The following is a 23,288-nucleotide window of genomic DNA, read 5'->3' on the forward strand; positions in this document are numbered from 1 at the left end:
TCGACTCCGGCCTTCCTACACCCTGACTCGGCTCCGACCGTCCGACACCCGGACTTGACCCAACCTTCCTACACGCGGACACGACCCAACCTTCCTACACCCTGACTCGGCTCCGACCGTCCGACACCCGGACTTGACCCAACCTTCCTACACCCGGACTCAGCCCCAATCTTCCTACTCCCGGACTCGGCCCCAACCTTCCTACACCCAGACTCGACCCAGCCTTCCTACACCCGGACTCGACTCCGACCTTCCTACACCCGGACTCAGCCCCAACCTTCCTACACCCGGATTCGGCCCCGACATTCCTACACCCGGACTCGGACCCGACCTTCCTACACCCAGACTCGACTCCGACCTTCCGACACCCTGACCCAACTTTCCTACACCCGGACTCAGCCCCAACCTTCCTACACCCGGACTCGACTCCGGCCTTCCTACACCCTGACTCGGCTCCGACCTTCCGACACCCGGACTCGACCCAACCTTCCTACACCCGGACACGACCCAACCGTCCTACACACGGGCACGACCCAACCTTCCTACAGCCGGACTCGGCCCCAACCTTCCGACACCCAGACTCGACCCAGCCTTCCTACACCCGGACTCGACTCCGACCTTCCTACACCCGGACTCAGCCCCAACCTTCCTACACCCAGACTCGACCCCAACCTTCATACACCCAGACTCGACCCGGACCTTCCTACACCCGGAGTCGACTCCGACCTTCCTACACCCGGACTCGGCCCCGACCTTCCTACACCCGGATTCGACTCGAACCTTCCTACATCCGGACTCGACTCCGACTCGATTCCGACCTTCCTACACCCGGACTCAGCCCCAACCTTCCTACACCCAGACCCGGCCCCAACCTTCCTACACCCGGACTCGACCCCGACCTTCCTGCACCCGGACTCGGCCCCGACCTTCCTACACCCGGACTCGACTCCGACCTTCCGACACCTGGACTCGGCCCCAACCTTCCTACACCCGGACTCGGCTCCGACCTTCCGACACCCGGACCCAACCTTCCTACACCCGGACTCGACTCCTACCTTCCGACACCCGGACTCAGCCCCAACCTTCCAACACCCAGACTCAGCCCCAAACTTTCCTACACCCGGACTCGACTCCGACCTTCCTACACACGGACTCGGACCCACCCTTCCTACACCCGGACTCGGCTCAGACCTTCCGACACCCGGACTCGGCCCCAACCTTCCTACACCCGGACTCGGCACCGACCTTCCTACACCCGGGCTCGACTCCGACTTTCCTACACCTGGACTCGGCCCCAACCTTCCTACACCCGGACTCGGCTCCGACCTTCCGACACCCGGACCCGGCCCCAACCTTCCTACACCCGGACTCGACTCCTACCTTCCGACACCCGGACTCAGCCCCAACTTTCCAACACCCGGACTCAGCACAAACCTTCCGACACCCGGACTCAGCCCCAACCTTTCCTACACCCGGACTCGACTCCGACCTTCCTACACACGGACTCGGACCCACCCTTCCTACACCCGGACTCGGCTCAGACCTTCCGACACCCGGACCCGGCCCCAACCTTCCTACACCCGGACTCGACTCCTACCTTCCGACACCCGGACTCAGCCCCAACCTTCCAACACCCAGACTCAGCCCCAAACTTTCCTACACCCGGACTCGACTCCGACCTTCCTACACACGGACTCGGACCCACCCTTCCTACACCCGGACTCGGCTCAGACCTTCCGACACCCGGACTCGGCCCCAACCTTCCTACACCCGGACTCGGCACCGACCTTCCTACACCCGGGCTCGACTCCGACTTTCCTACACCTGGACTCGGCCCCAACCTTCCTACACCCGGACTCGGCTCCGACCTTCCGACACCCGGACCCGGCCCCAACCTTCCTACACCCGGACTCGACTCCTACCTTCCGACACCCGGACTCAGCCCCAACTTTCCAACACCCGGACTCAGCACAAACCTTCCGACACCCGGACTCAGCCCCAACCTTTCCTACACCCGGACTCGACTCCGACCTTCCTACACACGGACTCGGACCCACCCTTCCTACACCCGGACTCGGCTCAGACCTTCCGACACCCGGACTCGGCCCCAACCTTCCTACACTCGGACTCGGCCCCGACCTTCCTACACCCGGACTCGGCCCCAACCTTCCTACACCCGAACTCGACTCCGACCTTCCTGCACCCGGACTCGGTCCGAACCTTCCTACACCCGGATTCAGCACCAACCTTCCTACACCCGGACTCGACTCCGGCCTTCCTACACCCTGACTCGGCTCCGACCGTCCGACACCCGGACTTGACCCAACCTTCCTACACGCGGACACGACCCAACCTTCCTACACCCTGACTCGGCTCCGACCGTCCGACACCCGGACTTGACCCAACCTTCCTACACCCGGACTCAGCCCCAATCTTCCTACTCCCGGACTCGGCCCCAACCTTCCTACACCCAGACTCGACCCAGCCTTCCTACACTCGGACTCGACTCCGACCTTCCTACACCCGGACTCAGCCCCAACCTTCCTACACCCGGATTCGGCCCCGACATTCCTACACCCGGACTCGGACCCGACCTTCCTACACCCAGACTCGACTCCGACCTTCCGACACCCTGACCCAACTTTCCTACACCCGGACTCAGCCCCAACCTTCCTACACCCGGACTCGACTCCGGCCTTCCTACACCCTGACTCGGCTCCGACCTTCCGACACCCGGACTCGACCCAACCTTCATACACCCAGACTCGACCCCAACCTTCATACACCCAGACTCGACCCGGACCTTCCTACACCCGGACTCGACTCCGACCTTCCTACACCCGGACTCAGCCCCAACCTTCCTACACCCAGACTCGACCCCAACCTTCATACACCCAGACTCGACCCGGACCTTCCTACACCCGGACTCGACTCCGACCTTCCTACACCCGGACTCGGCCCCGACCTTCCTACACCCGGATTCGACTCGAACCTTCCTACATCCGGACTCGACTCCGACTCGATTCCGACCTTCCTACACCCGGACTCAGCCCCAACCTTCCTACACCCAGACCCGGCCCCAACCTTCCTACACCCGGACTCGACCCCGACCTTCCTGCACCCGGACTCGGCCCCGACCTTCCTACACCCGGACTCGACTCCGACCTTCCGACACCTGGACTCGGCCCCAACCTTCCTACACCCGGACTCGGCTCCGACCTTCCGACACCCGGACCCGGCCCCAACCTTCCTACACCCGGACTCGACTCCTACCTTCCGACACCCGGACTCAGCCCCAACCTTCCAACACCCAGACTCAGCCCCAAACTTTCCTACACCCGGACTCGACTCCGACCTTCCTACACACGGACTCGGACCCACCCTTCCTACACCCGGACTCGGCTCAGACCTTCCGACACCCGGACTCGGCCCCAACCTTCCTACACCCGGACTCGGCACCGACCTTCCTACACCCGGGCTCGACTCCGACTTTCCTACACCTGGACTCGGCCCCAACCTTCCTACACCCGGACTCGGCTCCGACCTTCCGACATCCGGACCCGGCCCCAACCTTCCTACACCCGGACTCGACTCCTACCTTCCGACACCCGGACTCAGCCCCAACTTTCCAACACCCGGACTCAGCACAAACCTTCCGACACCCGGACTCAGCCCCAAACTTTCCTACACCCGGACTCGACTCCGACCTTCCTACACACGGACTCGGACCCACCCTTCCTACACCCGGACTCGGCTCAGACCTTCCGACACCCGGACTCGGCCCCAACCTTCCTACACTCGGACTCGGCCCCGACCTTCCTACGCCCGGACTCGGCCCCGACCTTCCTACGCCCGGACTCGGACCCGACCTTCCTACGCCCGGACTCGGCCCCGACCTTCCTACGCCCGGACTCGGCCCCGACCTTCCTACGCCCGGACTCGGCCCCAACCTTCCTACACCCGAACTCGACTCCGACCTTCCTACACCCGAACTCGACTCCGACCTTCCGACACCCGGACTCGGCCCCAACCTTCCTACACCCGTACTCGGCCCCAACCTTCCTACACCCGGACTCGGCCCCAACCTTCCGACACCCAGACTCGACTCCGACCTTCCTACACCCGGACTCGGCCCCAACCTTCCTACACCCGGACTCGACTCGAACCTTCCTACACCCGGACTCGACTCCGACCTTCCTACACCCAGACTCGGCCCCGACCTTCGACACCCGGACTCGGCCCCAACCTTCCTACACCCGGACTCAACCCCAACCTTCCTACACCCGGCCTCGGCCCCAACCTTCCGACACCCGGCCTCGGCCCCAACCTTCCGACACCCGGACTCGGCCCCAACCTTCCTACACCCGGCCTCGGCCCCAACCTTCCGACACCCGGACTCGGCCCCAACCTTCCGACACCCAGACTCGGCCCCAACCTTCCGACACCCAGACTCGGCCCCAACCATCCTACACCCGGACTCGACCCCGACCTTCCTACACCCGGACTCGGCCCCAGCCTTCCTACACCCGGACTCGGCCCCGACCTTCCGACACCCGGACTCAGCCCCAACCTTCCGACACCTGGACTCGGCCCCAACCTTCCGACACCCGGACTCGACTCCGACCTTCCTACACCCGGACCCGGCCCCAACATTTCGACACGGAGACCGGGCTGCTGCTGCTATGGTCAAGGGGCAGCTGGAACGAGTAGAGGGGGTTGGGACGGGGGTCTGCCGCCGTGGGGAACGGGCCGGGTGTGGGGTGCGGGCGCGTGGCTGGCGAAGGAGGGGTTATGGCTAGTCGACGGGGGAGGGGGGGGCGGGTGGCCCCCCTATCCGGCTGATAACCTGGAAGGTAAGGGGACTGAACGGGCCGGTCAAGTGGGCCCGGCTGTTCGCGCACCTAAAGGGGCTGAAGGCGGATGTGGTCATGCTCCAGGAGACACACCTGAAGGTGGCAGACCAGGTAAGATTGAGGAAGGGGTGGGTAGGTCAGGTGTTTCACTCAGGGTTGGATGCCAAAAATCGAGGGGGTGGCGATCTTGGTGGGAAAGAGGGTGTCGTTCGAGGCGTTGAGCATTGTGACAGACAATGGCGGCAGGTACGTAATGGTAAGTGGTAAGCTGCAAGGGGAGAGGGTGGTGCTGGTCAATGTGTATGCCCCGAACTGGGACGATGCGGGTTTTATGCGGCGCATGTTGGGTCGGATCCCGGACTTGGAAGTGGGAGGCCTGATAATGGGGGGGGGGGGGGGGGGGGGGGGGGGGGGGACTTCAACACAGTGTTGGATCCGGCACTGGATCGCTCCAGGTCTAGGACGGGTAGGAAGCCGGCGGCGGCTAAGGTGCTGAGGGGGTTTAGGGACCAGATGGGAGGGGTGTCTATCCTACACCTACACCATCCTACACCCGGACTCGACCCCGACCTTCCTACACCCGGACTCGGCCCCAGCCTTCCTACACCCGGACTCGGCCCCGACCTTCCGACACCCGGACTCAGCCCCAACCTTCCGACACCTGGACTCGGCCCCAACCTTCCGACACCTGGACTCGACCCCGACCTTCCGACACCCGGACTCAGCCCCAACCTTCCGACACCTGGACTCGGCCCCAACCTTCCGACACCTGGACTCGACCCCGACCTTCCGACACCCGGACTCGGCCCCAACCTTCCTACACCCGGACTCGGCCCCAACCTTCCTACACCCGGAGTCAGCAACAAACGTTCCGACACCCAGACTCGACCCCGACCTTCCGACACCCGGACTCGGCCCCAACCTTCCTACACCCGGAGTCAGCAACAAACCTTCCGACACCCGGACTCGACCCCGACCTTCCGACACCCGGACTCGGCCCCAACCTTCCTACACCCGGACTCGGCCCCATCCTTCCGACACCCGGAGTCAGCAACAAACCTTCCGACACCCAGACTCGGCCCCAACCTTCCGACACGGACTCGGCCCCAACCTTCCGACACCCAGACTCGGCTCCAACCTTCCGACACCCGGACACGACCCAACCTCCGACACCCGGACTGGGCCCCGACCTTCCGACACCCGGACTGGGCCCCGACCTTCCGACACCCGGACGCGGCCCCAACCTTCCTACACCTAGACTTGGCTCCAAACCGTCCGACACCCGGACTCGGCCCTAAACTTCCGACACCTGGACTCGGTCCCAACCTTCCGACACCCGGACTCGGCTCCAACCTTCCGACACCCGGACTCGGTCCCAACCTTCCGACACCCGGACTCGGCTCCAACCTTCCGACACCCGGACTCGGCCTCAACCTTCCGACACCCAGACTTCGCCCCAACCTTCCGACACCCGGACTCGGCTCCAACCTTCCGACACCCGGACACGACCCAACCTTCCTACATCCGGACTCGGCCCCAACCTTCCTCCACCCGGACACAACCTTCCGACACCCGGACTCGGCCACAACTTTCTGACACCCGGACACAACCTTCCGACACCCGGACTCGGCCACAACTTTCCGACACCCGGACTCGGCCTCAACCTCCCTACACCTGGACTCGGCCCCAACCTTCCGACACCCGGACTCGGCTCCAACCTTCCGACACCCGGACTCGGTCCCAACCTTCCGACACCCGGACTCGGCTCCAACCTTCCGACACCCGGACTTCGCCCCAACCTTCCGACACCCGGACTCGGCTCCAACCTTCCGACACCCGGACACGACCCAACCTTCCTACATCCGGACTCGGCCCCAACTTTCCGACACCCGGACACAACCTTCCGACACCCGGACTCGGCCACAACTTTCCGACACCCGGACTCGGCCTCAACCTCCCTACACCTGGACTCGGCCCCAACCTTCCTACACCCGGACACAACCTTCCGACACCCGGACTCGGCCACAACTTTCCGACACCCGGACTCGGCCTCAACCTCCCTACACCTGGACTCGGCCCCAACCTTCCTACACCCGGACACAACCTTCCGACACCCGGACTCGGCCACAACTTTCCGACACCCGGACACAACCTTCCGACACCCGGACTCGGCCACAACTTTCCGACACCCGGACTCGGCCTCAACCTCCCTACACCTGGACTCGGCCCCAACCTTCCTACACCCGGACACAACCTTCCGACATCCGGACTCGGCCCCAACATTCCGACACCTGGACTTGGCCCCAATTTTCCGACACCCAGACTCGGCCCCAACCTTCCACAGCCTTGCGACACCCGGACTCGGCCCCAACCTTCCGACACCCGGACTCGGCTCCAACCTTCCGACACCCAGACTCGGCCCCAACCTTCCTACAACCGGCTCGGGCCCACCCTTCCGACACCCAGACTCGGCTCCAACCTTCCGACACCCGGACACGACCCAACCTTCCGACACCCGGACTCGGCCCCACCCTTCCTACACCCGGACTCGGCCCCAACCTTCCGACACCCGGACTCGGCCCCAACCTTCCTACACCTGGACTCGGCCCCAACCTTCCTACACCCGGACACAACCTTCCGACACCCAGACTCGGCCCCAACCTTCCTACACACGGACTCGGCCCCACCCTTCCGACACCCGGACTCGGCTCCAACCTTCCGACACCCGGACACGACCCAACCTTCCTACACCCGGATTCGGCCCCACCCTTCCTACACCCGGACCCGGCCCCAACCTTCCTACACCCGGACCCGGCCCCAACCTTCCGACACCCGGACCCGGCCCCAACCTTCCGACACCCGGACCCGGCCCCAACCTTCCAGCTTCGCGGACCCGGCCCCAACCTTCCAGCTTCGCGGACCCGGCCCCAACCTTCCGACACCCGGACTCGGCCCCAACCTTCCGACACCCGGACTCGGTCCCAACCTTCCGACACCCGGACTCGGCCACAACCTTCCGACACCCAGACCCGGCCCCAACCGTCCGACACCCGGACCCGGCCCCAACCTTCCGACACCCGGACTCGGCCCCAACCTTCCGACACCCGGACTCGGCCCCAACCTTCCGACACCCGGACTCGGCCACAACCTTCCGACACCCAGACCCGGCCCCAACCGTCCGACACCCGGACCCGGCCCCAACCTTCCGACACCCGGACTCGGCCCCAACCTTCCAGCTTCCCGGACTCGGCCCCGACCTTCTGGCTCCCTGGACCCGACCCCCCCTTCCGTCTACCCAGGCTCGATGCTGACCTCCAAACTAGCTGGACCTGGTGCCAACCAGACTCCCCTGACCCGGTCTCAACTTCCAGACTCCCCACGCCAACTCTCAGACTCCCCAGACCCCGTGCCCCCTTCCAGTCTCCCCAGACCCTGTGCCCTCTTCCAGTCTCCCCAGACCCTGTGCCCCCTTTCAGTCTCCCCAGACCCTGTGCCCCCTTTCAGACTCTCCAGACCCCGTGCCCCCTTCCAGACTCGCCAGACCCCACGCCAACTTCCGGACTCCCCAAACCAGGCCCAAACTTCCAGAGTCCCCAAAATCTGACCCCATTTTCAAACTCCCAAAACCAATGCTTCAATCCGCTGGCTCCAGGTCAGTCTCAGTAATTTGTCTGCAACTTCCATCAGTCCATTGAAGGGCAGTGCTTGAGCTGACACAAGACTTCAGTAAAGACACTAGTGCAACAAATTTAACCCAAAACCTCCGTGGAGCAAAATACATTTGATGAAAAGTAATTTTTTTTTTCATTCCATTTATTCACTCAATAGTTTTACTTTGTTTTCACTTGTCCTTTAGACACTGGGAGATGAGGAGGAAGAAGTTTGAGTTTACCGGAATTTCAAAATATATCAGGTTTCCCCAACCAAAACAAAGGTTGAAACCCACAGCTTTAACCACAAGTATGAGAAGCAGAAAGCACCTGTAGGTTCACCTAATGCGTAAAACAGTGTAATAACATTATAAAGCAGTCATAAAAATTATTTTACTTATGTAAATACCGTATCTTCAATGTTTCCTCCTCCAGTATATTGTACTGAATTGATGCCATGAGTTGCCCCATCTGAAAATATTTCGGGATATCTGGTGTTTCCAATCAACAGATTTCTGGATGGGAGAGGTTGCAAGCCTGCTGTCTTTTACTAGCTAGTGGAGGGTGTGTAGAAGTTGCGAAGGCCATTAGAAAGACAATTTAGACAGAGCTTTCCTGTGATTTCCTGAAACCTCTCCTTTAGGTGTGTAAAGTCAGGTTACTGGAATATTAAGTACTGTCTAACTGACCACAGAGACAAATGGTGAGAGAGAGCATGAATTTGTAGCGGGTAGGTCATGCCAAATGAAACTAATTAAATATTTTGAAGTGTCACTAATGTGGCAGATAAAGGAATGTCAATGGATTTTATTTTCATGGGTTTTCAGAAGGTATTGTACAAAGTAGGGCGGCACGGTGCCCAGCACTGGGCTCAATTCCTGCCTCAGGTGACTGTGTGGAGTTTGCATGTTCTCCCCATGTCTTTGTGGGTTTCCTCCGGGTGCTCCGGTTTCCTCCCACAGTCCAAAGGTGTGCAGATTAGGTTGATTGGCCGTGTTGACATTGACCGGTAGGTTAGGTGGGGTTAGTGGGATACTGCGGGGAGTGGGCTGAGGTTAGGCTGCTCTTTCAGATGGTCGGTGCAGACTCGATGGGCCAAATGGCATCCTTCTACACTGTAGGGATTCTATGATTCTAAGGTTCCACATAAGAAATTGTTAGCAAAAATGAGCACATATGCTAATGGTGGAAAAGGAATTGGTTAAGAGATTGGAGACAATATGGATAATGGTTATTTTGTCAAATCAGCAGAATGTGGCTGACGACAGCAAGATGGGCCTCAGGCTTCATGACATTTAATGACTTGAAGGAAAGAATAGGGAGATGTTTGTCTAACATTGCTGATGACACTAATTTAAATGGCACAGTAGTAGTATAGATATGTACTGGAAGTATTTCTGGAAAGGAGAAGTTCTAAGTGAAGATCAGGTGGAGAAAAGAGCTCACGGCATTTAACTTACAACAACACCATTCTTCTGGTCTGATTTTCTGGAAAGTGAATGGGCTGCCTGAATTGATAGTGCCACTTCATGAAGTAACCATCAATTAGGCACACGACTGACGGGCCCTCCCAAACTGTCCCTCAAAGCAGCTTTTATTCAAGGGAAGATCCAAAATTCCAATCCTCTTATTTCACAACATAATAATAATGATGATAATAACAATAATCTTTATTGTCACCAGCAGGCTTACATTAACATTGCAATAAAGTTACTGTGGAAAGCCCCTAGTCGCCACATTCTGGCGCCTGTTCGGGTACCCAGAGGGAGAATTCAGAATGTCCAAATTACCTAACTAGTCTTTCGGGACTAGTGGGAGGAAACCGGAGCACCCGGAGGAAACCCACGCAGACACGGGGAGAATATGCAGATTCCGCACAGACAGTGACCCAGCCGGGCTCGAACCTGGGACCCTGGCGCTGTGAAGCCACCGTGTTAGTCACTGTGATACCATGCTGCCCATAGGGTGGGGTTAGTCTGGTTCAGGTTAGCAGTATCCTTATTGTTTGAGAACAAATAACAAATGGGCTGCAACAAAAACAAAAAAATGCTGAAAATACTCAACTGGTCAGATAGTGTCTGTGAAGAGAAAAATTAACATTTCGGGTTGAGACGTCAGGCCATGCCAAGGAGAGATTGCACACCAAAATCAATGCTAATAGCATCATCGACCGAGTCAAGACACATATTTAGAGACTACCTGCTATTGAGACTGGAATACAAAAATGGGGGTTTCAGTTGTGTAGAACCCATCTGGAGTACTATGTTCAGTTTTGGGCACTGGACCTCAGAGGATACACTGGACAAAGATCCACCAGAATGACACTCATTCTTAAAGGATTAAATTATTAGGGGAGCATGCATAAAACTTGGTTGATATTCCCTAGAGTCGGTAGAGGAGTGATCTGAAAGAGGTGCTTAAAATGATAACGGGGCTTAATGGAGTAAAACTATTTCCTCTGATAGAAGAATTCAGAACGAGGGAACGGATTCTTAAAAAAAGATCTTGGTCTATCTGGAGTAGGATCGGCAAGCACTTTTTACAAAGAGAATCAGAGGAACTCTCTCTCTCTACCCTAAAAGACTGCATGCTGGCTCAATTGAAAACCTTTAAGGCTGAGACCTATAAATTTTCATTGGGTAAGAGCACCAAGGCAAGTGGGGCAAAAACAGATAAATGGAATCAAGATGAGCAAAATACTGCGGAGGCTGGAATCTGACACAAGAACAGAGGAATCTGGAAAAAACCAACAGGTCTCCCCCCTTCCAATTCCAATGTAGGGTCCAGGACTGAAAATGTTTACGGTGTTTCTCCCCTGATAGATGCTGGCACCATTTTCGTGATAGACTGACCACCAAATTCATTATAAACCAACCGATTCTATCAGCTACCTCGACTACAAATCCTATCACTCCGCTCCTTGCAAGGACTCCACCCATCCCAATATCCTAGTTTCTCCACCTGTGTCAGATTTGTTCTGATGACGCCACCTTCCAAAACAGCGCTTCTGACATGGCTGCTTTTTTCCTGAATCGAGGTTTCCCTCCCACTGTGTTTAACAGGGCACACAACCGGGTTCGACCCATTTCCCACACCTTTGCCATCACTCTTACCCTTCCTCCCATAATCATAATAGGGTCCCCCTTGTCCTCATCTTTCACCCCTCCGTAATCAAAGGATTATCCTCCACCATTTCCACCAAACCCTCCCCCCTCTCACCAGCATTTCGCAGCAACCACTCCCTCTATGACACCCTGGCCCTCTCCTCCAGCATCCCCAACCTTTCATCCCCTTCCCACGGCACCTTCCCAGGTAACACCTGCCCCTTAATCTCCTCCCTCCTCACCGTTCAAGGCCCCAGATATTCCTTTCAGGTTAAGCAATGGGTCATTTATGCTTCCTTCAACTTGGTCGATTGTATTCGCTGCTCCCAATTCAATCTTATCTACATGATTAAACCCAGACTTGATGACTATTTTATGGAACATCTTTGCTCAGTCAACAAGCATGACCCTAACATTCCTGTTGCCATTTTAACTCAGCATCTTGTTCTCATGCCCACATGTCCATCCTTGGCCTGCTGTAATGCTCTAGTGAAGCCCAGCGCAAACTGGAGGAGCAGCACCAGATCTTCTGGTTGGGCATGTAACAGTCCTCGGGACTCAACACTGAGTTTGGCAACTTTAGATTTTGACCTTTCACCTCCACGTTCTTTAAAAATTCCATACATGTATTGTCCCAATGCAAAACACTCCCTCCCCATGTAACACCAGGCCATCTATCTTGTGTTCTTAAAAGTCCTCCAGGGTCCTCTATTCTCATGAACAGAATTTCGGGTGGGGATAATTTGATAGATTTGCACCACAAATTCAGGAACCTGCATGTCTAATTACAGTTAGAAGCCGTGCTCTAAATTTAAGATCATGCCCATTGTTCTGGAGACCCTCCCCAGAGGAAACAGTTACCCTGTATTTATCCTATTGAACTCTCTTATCTTTTTCAATATCTTAATTAGATCACCCATCAATCTTCTATATGCAAGGAAATAAAAGTTTATGCACTCAGTCTTCGGACTTTAATCCTTTTAGCCGTGATATCATTCTGATGAATATGCACAACACCCCCTCCGAAGCCGAATACATTCCCCCCAGATGCTGCCAAAACTGAGCACAGTACTCCAGGATGGAGTCTGACCAACAATTGTTCCATACAATTGAAGCATAACCTCCACCCCTTTGCATCCTAGTCCTCTTGAAATAAATAGCAACAGCCCATTAGTCTTTTCGAATTATATTTTTGTACCTGGCCACCTCAGTGATTTCCCGACAGCCAAACACAGCAGGAGGCCAGAAGCAAATCTTTACTGAGTTCTAAATGTTTCAGAGTGAAACATTACAAGTGTGTAGCCCCATGTCTGTTTACAACTTCATGCTCTGCACTACTTATTGCGCCTCCCAACCTCACATCATCTACAATGTTTGAAAGACAAGTTATATCAGTATAATGAAAGGTTGAGGCCTGAGATACCCCGAGGGGAACCATTTGTCTGATCAGAGTATTTACCCCTACTCTCTTTATCGCTACTCTGTCCCTACCTTCTGACCAATTTCAAACCCATGTCGCAAGATTGCCTTCTATCCTGTACACTTACATTTTTGCTAATATTCTCTTCTGCTGAACCTCATCAAATGCCTTCTGAAAGTCCAAATAATAATAATCTTTATTGTCACAAGTAGGCTAACATTAACACTGCAATGAAGTTACTGTGACAATCCCACAGTCGCCTGTTCGGGTACACAGAGGGAGAATTCAGAATATTCAATTCACCTAGCAGCACGTCTTTCGGGACTTGTGGGAGGAAACCGGAGCACCCGGAGGAAACCCACGCAGACACAGGTAGAATGTGCAGACTCCGCAGAGACAGTGACCCAAGCCTGGAATCGAACCTGGGACCCTGGCGAGTGAAGCAACAGTGCTAACCAGCCGCCCTACATAATATCTATGCGCATTGTAACATCCGATATTATAGAAACCTCCTCAAAAAAATGAATCTAAGTTAGCCACAAATCCCACCAAAGAACCCTAGAATCATAGAATTCCTGCAGCGCTAGAGGCCATTCAGCCCATCAAGTCTGCACCAACCCTCTGAAACAGTACCCTATCTGGGTCCACTCCCCTGCCCTATCCCAGGAACCTAACCTGTACATCCCTGGACACTAAGGGGCAACTTAGCATGGCCAATCCACCTAACCTGCACATCTTTGGACTGTGGGAGGAAATCCACGCAGACACGGGGAGAAAGTGCAAACTGCACACAGTCACGCAAGGCTAGAATTGAACCCGAGTCCCTGGTGCTGTGAGATAGCAGTGCTAACCACTGTGCCATTGTGCCGCCAGAAAGTGAATGGAGGGTTATGGGGATAAGGCAGGAAAAGTTTAGTTGAGGATTACCACATCAGATCAGTCACAATCTCATTGAATAGCGGAGCAGACTCAATGGGCCGAACAGTCTACCTTTGCTCCTATGCCTTATGGCCTTATCCCCAACTCTCTGAACAGCTTAAAAATTTTTAAGAACTCAAATCACTGTTTTTAATTACACATTTTAATAATTTACCCACAACTGACAAATAGGCTGACAGCTCTGTAGTTGCAAGGTTTCCTAAACCGTGGGGAGACATTTGCAATATTTCTATCCAATTGTTTAATTCCTGAAAGAGAGATTTGTCAGAATACGAACGCACCTACAAATTTCTCACCTACTTCTTCTTATACCCGAAGGAATAAGTCCCCAGATCCTGGAGATTTGTCGATCTTTAGTGGCAATTCGTTTACTTATATTAAATTCAATAAGTTCCACTTCTGATTTCTGTTTCTGTTCCATTGTATCACTGGTATTTTGTCCTCTTCCTCCACAATGGATAGATGCAAAGCACCCATTTAATAAGGCTGTAATTTCCTTATAGTCGATGACAATGCCATCTTTCATGGGCCCACATTTCCCTTAGCTACTCTTTCTTTGAATTTATATTCCTAGAAAAAAACTACAAGACTTTTTTATATTCCTCTTTGCAAGTTATATTCCTCTTTGCAACTATTAACACTTTTTATCCTTTAGTTCTTTTTAAAAATCTCTCTCTCTGTATTCTGGTTCCCATTATAAAAAGCAAAATTCTGCAGATGCTGGAAATATGAAATAAAACAGTGTTGAAAAGCCGCAGGACTGGCAGCATCTGTGGAGAGAGAAAACCGAAGTCAATCTTTTGAAAGACTTCTTCAGAGCTACAAAGAAGTTCCATAGAGTCATTCAACTCTTTTCCTCTCTCCAGGGATGCTGCCAGACCTGCTGGGTTTTTCCAATACTTTTTCCTTTCATTTCACATTTCCAGTTTTCTGTAAGCATGAACTGCTTAGTTTGCTGAACAAATCCTTCTGGCCTTGGGTTTGTCTAAAAATGTATCAGAAACCCAACCACACACGCCCAATTCTGAACATTTTCAAACAAGCCATCCTGTCCTTTCAAACATGGTCTTGTAGCGTCGGAGAAGTATCCACTATACCTTTCTGAATGGACACAGTAAGAAGTCTTACAACACCAGTTTAAAGTCCACAGGTTTATTTCAAATCACTAGCTTTTGAAGTGCAGCTCCTTCCTCAGGTGAGTGAAGAGGTTGGCTCCAGAAACACATAGACAACTCACTTAAGGAAGGAGCTGCTCTCCGAAAGCTAGTGATTTGAAACAAACCTTTGGACTTAACCTGGTGTTGTAAGACTTCTTACTGTGCACACCCCAGTCCAACGCCGGCATCTCCACGTCATTTCTGAATGGATACAATCCTCACATTCCTCAAAATGATGTCAAATTTAAAGTCACAAAATAATCAGATCACAACTGCTGCTCAAAACCCAAAACAAAATCATCAGGTTCTGAAGTTAACAGAAGATGTCGCACGCTGCTAAAACACTCATGTTAAAAATGCTTACCATCAGACCAAAGTGAAGCTGATGTCAATAGAAAAACAGTAAATTCAGAAACACAAAACTTTTTCAAAATAGCAATGTTGAAGAGAAGCAGAGAAAAAAAAGAGACAGAACATTTCCCTGTGGGAGGTCGAAGGCAAAGCGTGGCGAGTATATATGAGCGGAGAACTGGAAGTAGTTGAAAGGATGTGGTATTTACAGGGAGTGTAACAAATGAGGCTTCTCAGTCATAATTCTAATCACTGATCTATATATTTTAATAAATATCCAGAAAAAGGGAAATGGGTCGTCACTTTTAATACTGGTTCCTGCAAGAATTGGGGGGTGAATATGCTTCCCTGAGGACTGTAGAAATTACATTCCACAGTTAATATGTCTGCAGGTTGCTGTAATTAAATAAGTGGTTGCTTTAGTATCCTAATGCTCGTTAACTGTTAAGCCATTAGCTTTGCTCTGTCCAAAAAGCTTCATGATAACCATCTATATAGATATTTATATCTCAGCCTCAGGGACTGGCAGCTTGACTACTCTACACTCCAGTTGAGCAAGTACAGATTAGCAAAGTGATCCCTTGACTCTTGGTATGAATGACAGTTTTTACTTTGCTTTGATTCTCTTTTTATTCCAGGAGAGTAGATTTGCGGCAGTCCTTGCCTGATGCAGATTCAAACTAATAAAGGTTTCATGCACCAGAACCATCATAACCAGCCCATTCTCGACACAGCCTTATTCCAGCATTGTTTTGCTCCTTATTCTTCTATCCTCTGGGGTACATCGAAAAGTGGGGCAGGGGGATGGGGGTGCTCAAGTGACTCCAGGGCAGGCCATAAACCAAATCTACAAAACATTTTTGTCAAAGGACCTTTTCAAGTTAATTATACTGAAATCTTTATCAGGGGCTACATATATTATTTCCAACACCTGGGGAATAACAATCAAATTCTATAAATTCCCGTAATTCTGTTGCTTGTATTTTGCTACTTATCGACTTGGTGTTATGATATTTGCTTACCCTAAGCCATAGTATGACAGAGTGTTTATTCAAGTGCAATCATCGACAGAACACGTCAAATTAATTTTCTGCATCTGACTGTACTTGCACTCATAGAATCCCTACAGTGCAGAACTAGGCCATTCTGCCTAGTGGACACTAAAGGGTAATTTAGCGTGGCCAATCCACCTAACCTACACATCTTTGGACCGTGGGAAGAAACCCACGCAGACACGGGGAGAACGTGTGAAGTCCACACAGACAGTCACCCAAGGCTGGAATTGTACCCGGGTCACTGGTGCTGTGATGCAGCAGTGCTAACCACCGTGCCAGTCAGAGAAGTGACGGGTGCTAAATAAATTCAGGTCCTCTCTTCCTGTAATTCTTCATTTGTTTTGATACAAAAAAGTCGGGCAGATCTAGATAAAAGATTAAGAACAATTTATGTTTTCGGCTTTTGATATTGCATTAACACAAATATTAGCCTGTTTATTTTGAAAGCTATAATAATTTTAGCACACACTGGGTTCAAATACAGTACTTACAGCTTCTTTGATCTCACAGCAGAACACATGAAGTTGGAACTCATCTGTACCACAGTAACTTTCAGTAAATGCAAAGCAATTACTCTCCGAAGTCCCATCAACACCTCGGACACAGAACAAGACCGTATATATCGGAAATGCAGCTATCTCCGTGGTTGTAGCCTGGTCTATTATCCTGAAGGGGGGAAAAAAGACAAGGATGCAGAACTCAGTTTCAAAACAGTGAAAACAGCGGTTCACAGGTGCTTCCATAGACTCCCTACAGGTCAAAAGGAGACCATTCGGCCCATCAGGTCTGCACCGACCCTGGAAAGAGCACTCAACTCAGGTCCACTCACCCATCCACCCTGCCCTGTCCTCGTAACCTAACCTGCACATCCCTGCTCACTGAGGAGCATGGCCAATCCACCTAGCCTGTACATCTTTGGATTGTGGGAGGAAACCGGTGCATCCAGAGGAAACCCACGCAGACATGGGGAGAACATGCAAACGCCACACAGACAGTCATCCAAGGCCGGAATCGAACCCGGGTCCCTGGCGCTGTGAAGCAACCATATTAACCACTGTGCTACCATGCTGCCCTACTGGTATCAGTTTTTTAATTCCAGATTTAAATTTAATTTAAATTTCCAACTGCCGTGATTTGAACTCATATTACCTGCTTACTTGTCCAGTAACGATGTGACCAAGAGCCAAAAGCAGATACAATATAATTTCCAAATTTGAACTGGACACAGAGAACTGGAATGAAAAGCCCGTATCGGTGAGGGTAACCACAAAGTTACTGGATTGTCATAAAAACCCAACTGGTTCACTACTGTCATTTGGGGAAGGAAATCAATCCGCTTTATCTGATCCAACTTATTTATGTCCCTGGGCTTGCAACAATGTGATTGGCATAAGAACTCAAGAAATAGGAACAGGAGTAGGCCATTCAGTTATGCCTCTAACTAGAAAACTGCCTCGTCAGTCTACTTATAATCAACAACAAAGTATTGCAAATTGAAACCAAGCATGCTATCAGGTGGTACTTACTCACCAATAACCTTCTCACCAATTTGGGTTTTACCAGGACCATTCAGTTGACGATCTCATTAACACCTTGGTCCAAATATGTTCACATATTGACGTAAATAAACAAACAAAAAGGAAACATTCTACAGGGCTGTGATGAAAAGGCAGCTACATGGGAACTAACTGAATAGCTCTTTCAAAAGTCAACAGAGGTATGTCGGGCTGAATAGCCTCCTTCCGTGCTGTATGATTCCATGAAAATCTACTACACAAGCCATACAATCTCAAAACGCACTGAGTAACTCACCAGCACCTCCCAAACCCACGCCCTCTACCACCTGAAAGGACAGAGCAGCAGGTACATGGGAACACCACCACCTCTGCAAGTCCCCCTCCAAGCAGAAAGCAGGCAGCAGAATCAAAGACCCCTTCCATCCGGGTTATTCTCTCTTCCAAAGGGCAGAAGATACAAAAGTTTCAGAACAAACACGAACAGATTCCAAAACAGCCTCTGCTCCACTGTTACCAGACTCCTGAATGACCCTCTTATGGACTGAACTGATCTCTCTACGCATCTCCTCTACTGTTGTTAGCATTATACTCCGTATGTTTCACCCGATGTCTATGTATTTACATTTATCGTATATCGTATGACTTATGTTTTTCATGTATGGAATGATCTGCCTGGACTGTACGCAGAACAATACTTTTCACTGTACCTCGGTACACGTGACAATAAATCTAAATCTAATCCACACACCATCCTGACGTGGAACTGTATCACTGTTCATTCATAATACAAATTCCCAATGGATTCCTTTTACATATTCCCTGACTGTCACTATTTCTAAATACAAGCATTAATTAGATTCTTGAGGGACTTCAACCCTCAAAAAACTAAAACATACAACGGTGAACTTATTAAACTGAAAGTAAATGTTTTTTGATCTGCCCGCCTCTCCCTCAGGTCCACTCCCCTGCCCTATCCCCGTAACCCTGCAACCTAACCTACACATCCCTGGACACTAAGGGGCAAGTTAGCACGGCCAATCCATCTAATCTACACATCTTTGGACTGTGGGAGGAAACTGGAACACCCGGAGGAGACCCATGCAGACACAGGGAGAACATGCAAACTCCACACTCACTCATGGCTGGAATTGAACCCAGATCCCTGGCTAAATGTGTTGCACTGATTGAGAGAGAGAGTACTTGACTTGGAATAGGTTAAAAAAAGTGAAGTTATAAAGGAGCTAGAGTCTACGTTCCTGAGTCTAAGTGCTGACGCCAACGGAGGAGCCGTGGAATTCCACCTCAGAAAAATCGTCACCACACCCGGACTGATTCCGCTACCGGTGAGGGGCTATGACCGGCGGCGCATGGAACACCAGTAGAACGCACAAAGAATGGTGCGGGAATCGCCAGGTCCATGATGGACACGGGCAGGGCTGACATTCTGTAGCCGCGCGTAGACTATACACCCCCACACACACAGCGATCGCAGCTGAAAAGATGACACTGGTTGTGCTTGACCATCCACCCCGACCTCACAGCCCACCTGCTGGCCACACCCCACTACTCCCCCCAACCGTGGCAGAAGCCCCCCGGCCAGTGGCACGACTGTATGCTGGTGCTAGACACTGTCCGTATGCCCTATCTCTCTTTCTGCAGCCACCATGCCAGGTTCACGATTGATGAGAGCACACATGGCCGTGCCATTTGGAACGCAGCTCATCGGAGGTGGAGCATCGCGGGTGGGCCCGCTAATGAGAAGTGAACGCGGTTGCAACTACGCATGCGTCACAATGATGCTGTTCTCAAGGAGGTGGAGCATCGCGATTTGGATTCAAACTGGCGCCTGCCACGATTTCAGTGTCAGAAGATATTCTCTGCCCGATCGCACGCCCCGATTGCTGCGTCGGCCAAAGGAGAATCCCACCCAAGAGCTCTGAAAACCAGTCTCAATAGTCAACCATGTTTTCATCATTTTGATTATTACACCTGCTGATCAAGCTTTCTCTCCACTTCTGTGGACATGGATTGCAAACTAACATTTTAGCTGCAATCCCACTTGCAAAACAACAGCATTGCATTCATTCTGCATAGCTTAAATAAAGCTGCTCTACAACCATTCAACAATACAAAGAAGCACAACTACTAGTTGAATTTGTGGAATTCACATCACCAAACAGATCTAAGGAATTCAGATGTGCTATTTTACATAGTGGATAGCAAAATAAAGAAACACACAAATGCGTGGATTTGGGCTACGCTGCCAAGCTTGAAAAGGGACGCCACACAACTGGCAACAGTGAAAACCACTTCGAGAACAGAACAAGCAAGCTTCTATGCAGAAAACTAACCAAAGGTCATTTAGGCCAAGAGCTGTTCAAAATCCACGGACCAACAACACTGCCTCGATGACGGATTTGGTGGCAGAGGCGAGTTTAAAACATCTCAGCATCATAAATGCTTAAATCGGTGGAGTATTAGCACTTGAAAAAAAGGCAGCAGGTACACCTCAGCATTCCTCCAACTAATTTACTCTCTTTTACAACTAAAAACGTAATGTCTCTTACCAAATTTCTGCACACGATTTACAGAATAATGCACAAAGTATTCTGTAAGCTAACAATTAGTCTAACATCTCCAAAATTCTCGGAGCATTCCTGCACAATTCAAAACACCAATTTAGCTATTCACCTAGTGAGGAGGCGGAACACAATTTATGCTGATACCAGCCATTATCCATCCAATGCAAGTCACAATATTTGTTTTAGTCAGTTTACTGGGTAAATGTTGACCGTATCCTCAAATGCAAGTTTGTCTGTGTTGGTAACACTCTTGCCTCAAAGTCAAGCCACACAATTAAGGCCGACACTTCAGTATACTCTACTGAGGGAGCGTTGCATTGGCAGATAAGGAGTTACACCAGCTCAAGTAAACATTAAAGCCCTAAGGATGACTCAAAAAGCAGGAACTTTTCCCAATGCACTGGGAAACATCGACCCCTCAGGCTGACAGTTTATTGATCTCATTGTTGTTGTGGGACAGAGAGAAGGAGGGACAGAGAGAGGGGGGGGGGGGGGGGACAGAGTGGGGGGGAGAGACAGAGTGGGGGGGGAGAGACAGAGTGGGGGGGGAGAGACAGAGTGGGGGGGGGAGAGACAGAGTAGGGGGGGGGGAGACAGAGTGGGGGGGACAGAGTGGGGGGGGAGACAGAGTGGGGGGGGGGACAGAGTGGGGGGGGGACGGACAGAGTGGGGGGGGAGACAGAGTGGGGGGGGGACAGAGTGGGGGGGGGGACAGAGTGGGGGGGGGGGACAGAGTGGGGGGGGGACGGACAGAGTGGGGGGGGGACGGACAGAGTGGGGGGGGGACGGACAGAGTGGGGGGGGGCGGACAGAGTGGGGGGGGGCGGACAGAGTGGGGGGGGACAGAGTGGGGGGGGGACAGAGTGGGGGGGGGTGACAGAGTGGGGGGGGTGACAGAGTGGGGGGGGGTGACAGAGTGGGGGGGGGACAGAGTGGGGGGGGACAGAGTGGGGGGGGGGCAGAGTGGGGGGGGGCAGAGTGGGGGGGGGCAGAGTGGGGGGGGGGACAGAGTGGGGGGGGGACAGAGTGGGGGGGGGACAGAGTGGGGGGGGACAGAGTGGGGGGGACAGAGTGGGGGGGGACAGCGTGGGGGGGACAGCGTGGAGAGGGGGACAGAGTGGGGGGGGGGAACAGAGTGGGGGGGACACAGAGTGGGGGGGGCACAGAGTGGGGGGGACACAGAGTGGGGGGGACACAGAGTGGGGGGGACACAGAGTGGGGGGACACAGAGTGGGGGGACACAGAGTGGGGGGACACAGAGTGGGGGGACACAGAGTGGGGGGACACAGAGTGGGGGGGGGACAGAGTGGGGGGGGGACAGAGTGGGGGGGGGACAGAGTGGGGGGGGGACAGAGTGGGGGGGGACAGAGTGGGGGGGGACAGAGTGGGGGGGGACAGAGTGGGGGGGGGACAGAGTGGGGGGGGGGGGACAGAGTGGGGGGGGACAGAGTGGGGGGGGACTGAGTGGGGGGGGCCAGAGTGGGGGGGGACACGGGGTGGGGGACAGAGGGGGGGGACAGAGGGGGGGGACAGAGGGGGGGTCAGAGGGGGGGGTCAGAGGGGGGGGTCAGAGGGAGGGGACAGAGGGGGGGGCAGAGGGGGGGGGCAGAGGGGGGGGGACAGAGGGGGGGGGACAGAGGGGGGGGACAGAGGGGGGGGACAGAGGGGGGTGGACAGAGGGGGGGGCAGAGGGGGGGACAGAGGGGGGGGGCAGAGGGGGGGGCAGAGGTGGGGCGGACAGAGTGGGGGGGGACAGAGTGGGGAGGGGACAGAGCGGGGGAGGGGACAGAGCGGGGGGGGGGACAGAGCGGGGGGGGACAGAGCGGGGGGGGGGACACAGAGCGGGGGGGGGGGAACAGAGCGGGGGGGGGACACAGAGCGGGGGGGGGACACAGAGCGGGGGGGGGGGACAGAGCGGGGGGGGGGACGACAGAGCGGGGGGGGGGACGACAGAGCGGGGGGGGGGACGACAGAGCGGGGGGGACGACGACAGAGCGGGGGGGGGGACAGAGCGGGGGGGGGGACAGAGCGGGGGGGGGGGACAGAGCGGGGGGGGGGGGACAGAGCGGGGGGGGGGGGGACAGAGCGGGGGGGGGGGGACAGAGCGGGGGGGGGGACAGAGCGGGGGGGGGGGGGACAGAGCGGGGGGGGGGACAGAGCGGGGGGGGGGACAGAGCGGGGGGGGGGGGACAGAGCGGGGGGGGGGGGAACAGAGCGGGGGGGGGACAGAGCGGGGGGGGGGACAGAGCGGGGGGGGGACAGAGCGGGGGGGGGACAGAGCGGGGGGGGACAGAGCGGGGGGGGACAGAGCAGGGGGGGGCAGAGCGGGGGGGGGGCAGAGGGGGGGCAGAGGGGGGGACAGAGCGGGGGGGGGGGGCAGAGCGGGGGGGGGACAGAGCGGGGGGGGGGGGACAGAGCGGGGGGGGGGGACAGAGCGGGGGGGGGGGACAGAGCGGGGGGGGGGGGGACAGAGCGGGGGGGGGGACAGAGCGGGGGGGGGGGGACAGAGCGGGGGGGGGGACAGAGCGGAGGGGGGACAGAGCGGGGGGGGGCAGAGCGGGGGGGGGCAGAGCGGGGGGGGGCAGAGCGGGGGGGGGGACAGAGCGGGGGGGGAGACAGAGCGGGGGGGGGACAGAGCGGGGGGGGGGACAGAGCGGGGG

General features: G+C 54.4%; 1 protein-coding gene across 2 annotated transcripts in view; it reads right to left on the reverse strand.

Annotated features, from left to right (window-relative positions):
- rabgap1l (RAB GTPase activating protein 1-like) overlaps positions 1–23,288 on the reverse strand; it is a 934,074-nt gene that overhangs the window by 730,749 nt on the left and 180,037 nt on the right. For both annotated transcript variants that reach the window (XM_072511773.1, XM_072511772.1), the window contains exon 5: positions 17,021–17,195. In XM_072511773.1, coding sequence (XP_072367874.1) covers positions 17,021–17,195 — 175 coding nt within the window. The remainder of the gene's footprint in view (positions 1–17,020; positions 17,196–23,288) is intronic.

Source organism: Scyliorhinus torazame, chromosome 7 (genome assembly GCF_047496885.1).
Source record: "Scyliorhinus torazame isolate Kashiwa2021f chromosome 7, sScyTor2.1, whole genome shotgun sequence".
Lineage (NCBI taxonomy): Eukaryota > Metazoa > Chordata > Chondrichthyes > Carcharhiniformes > Scyliorhinidae > Scyliorhinus > Scyliorhinus torazame.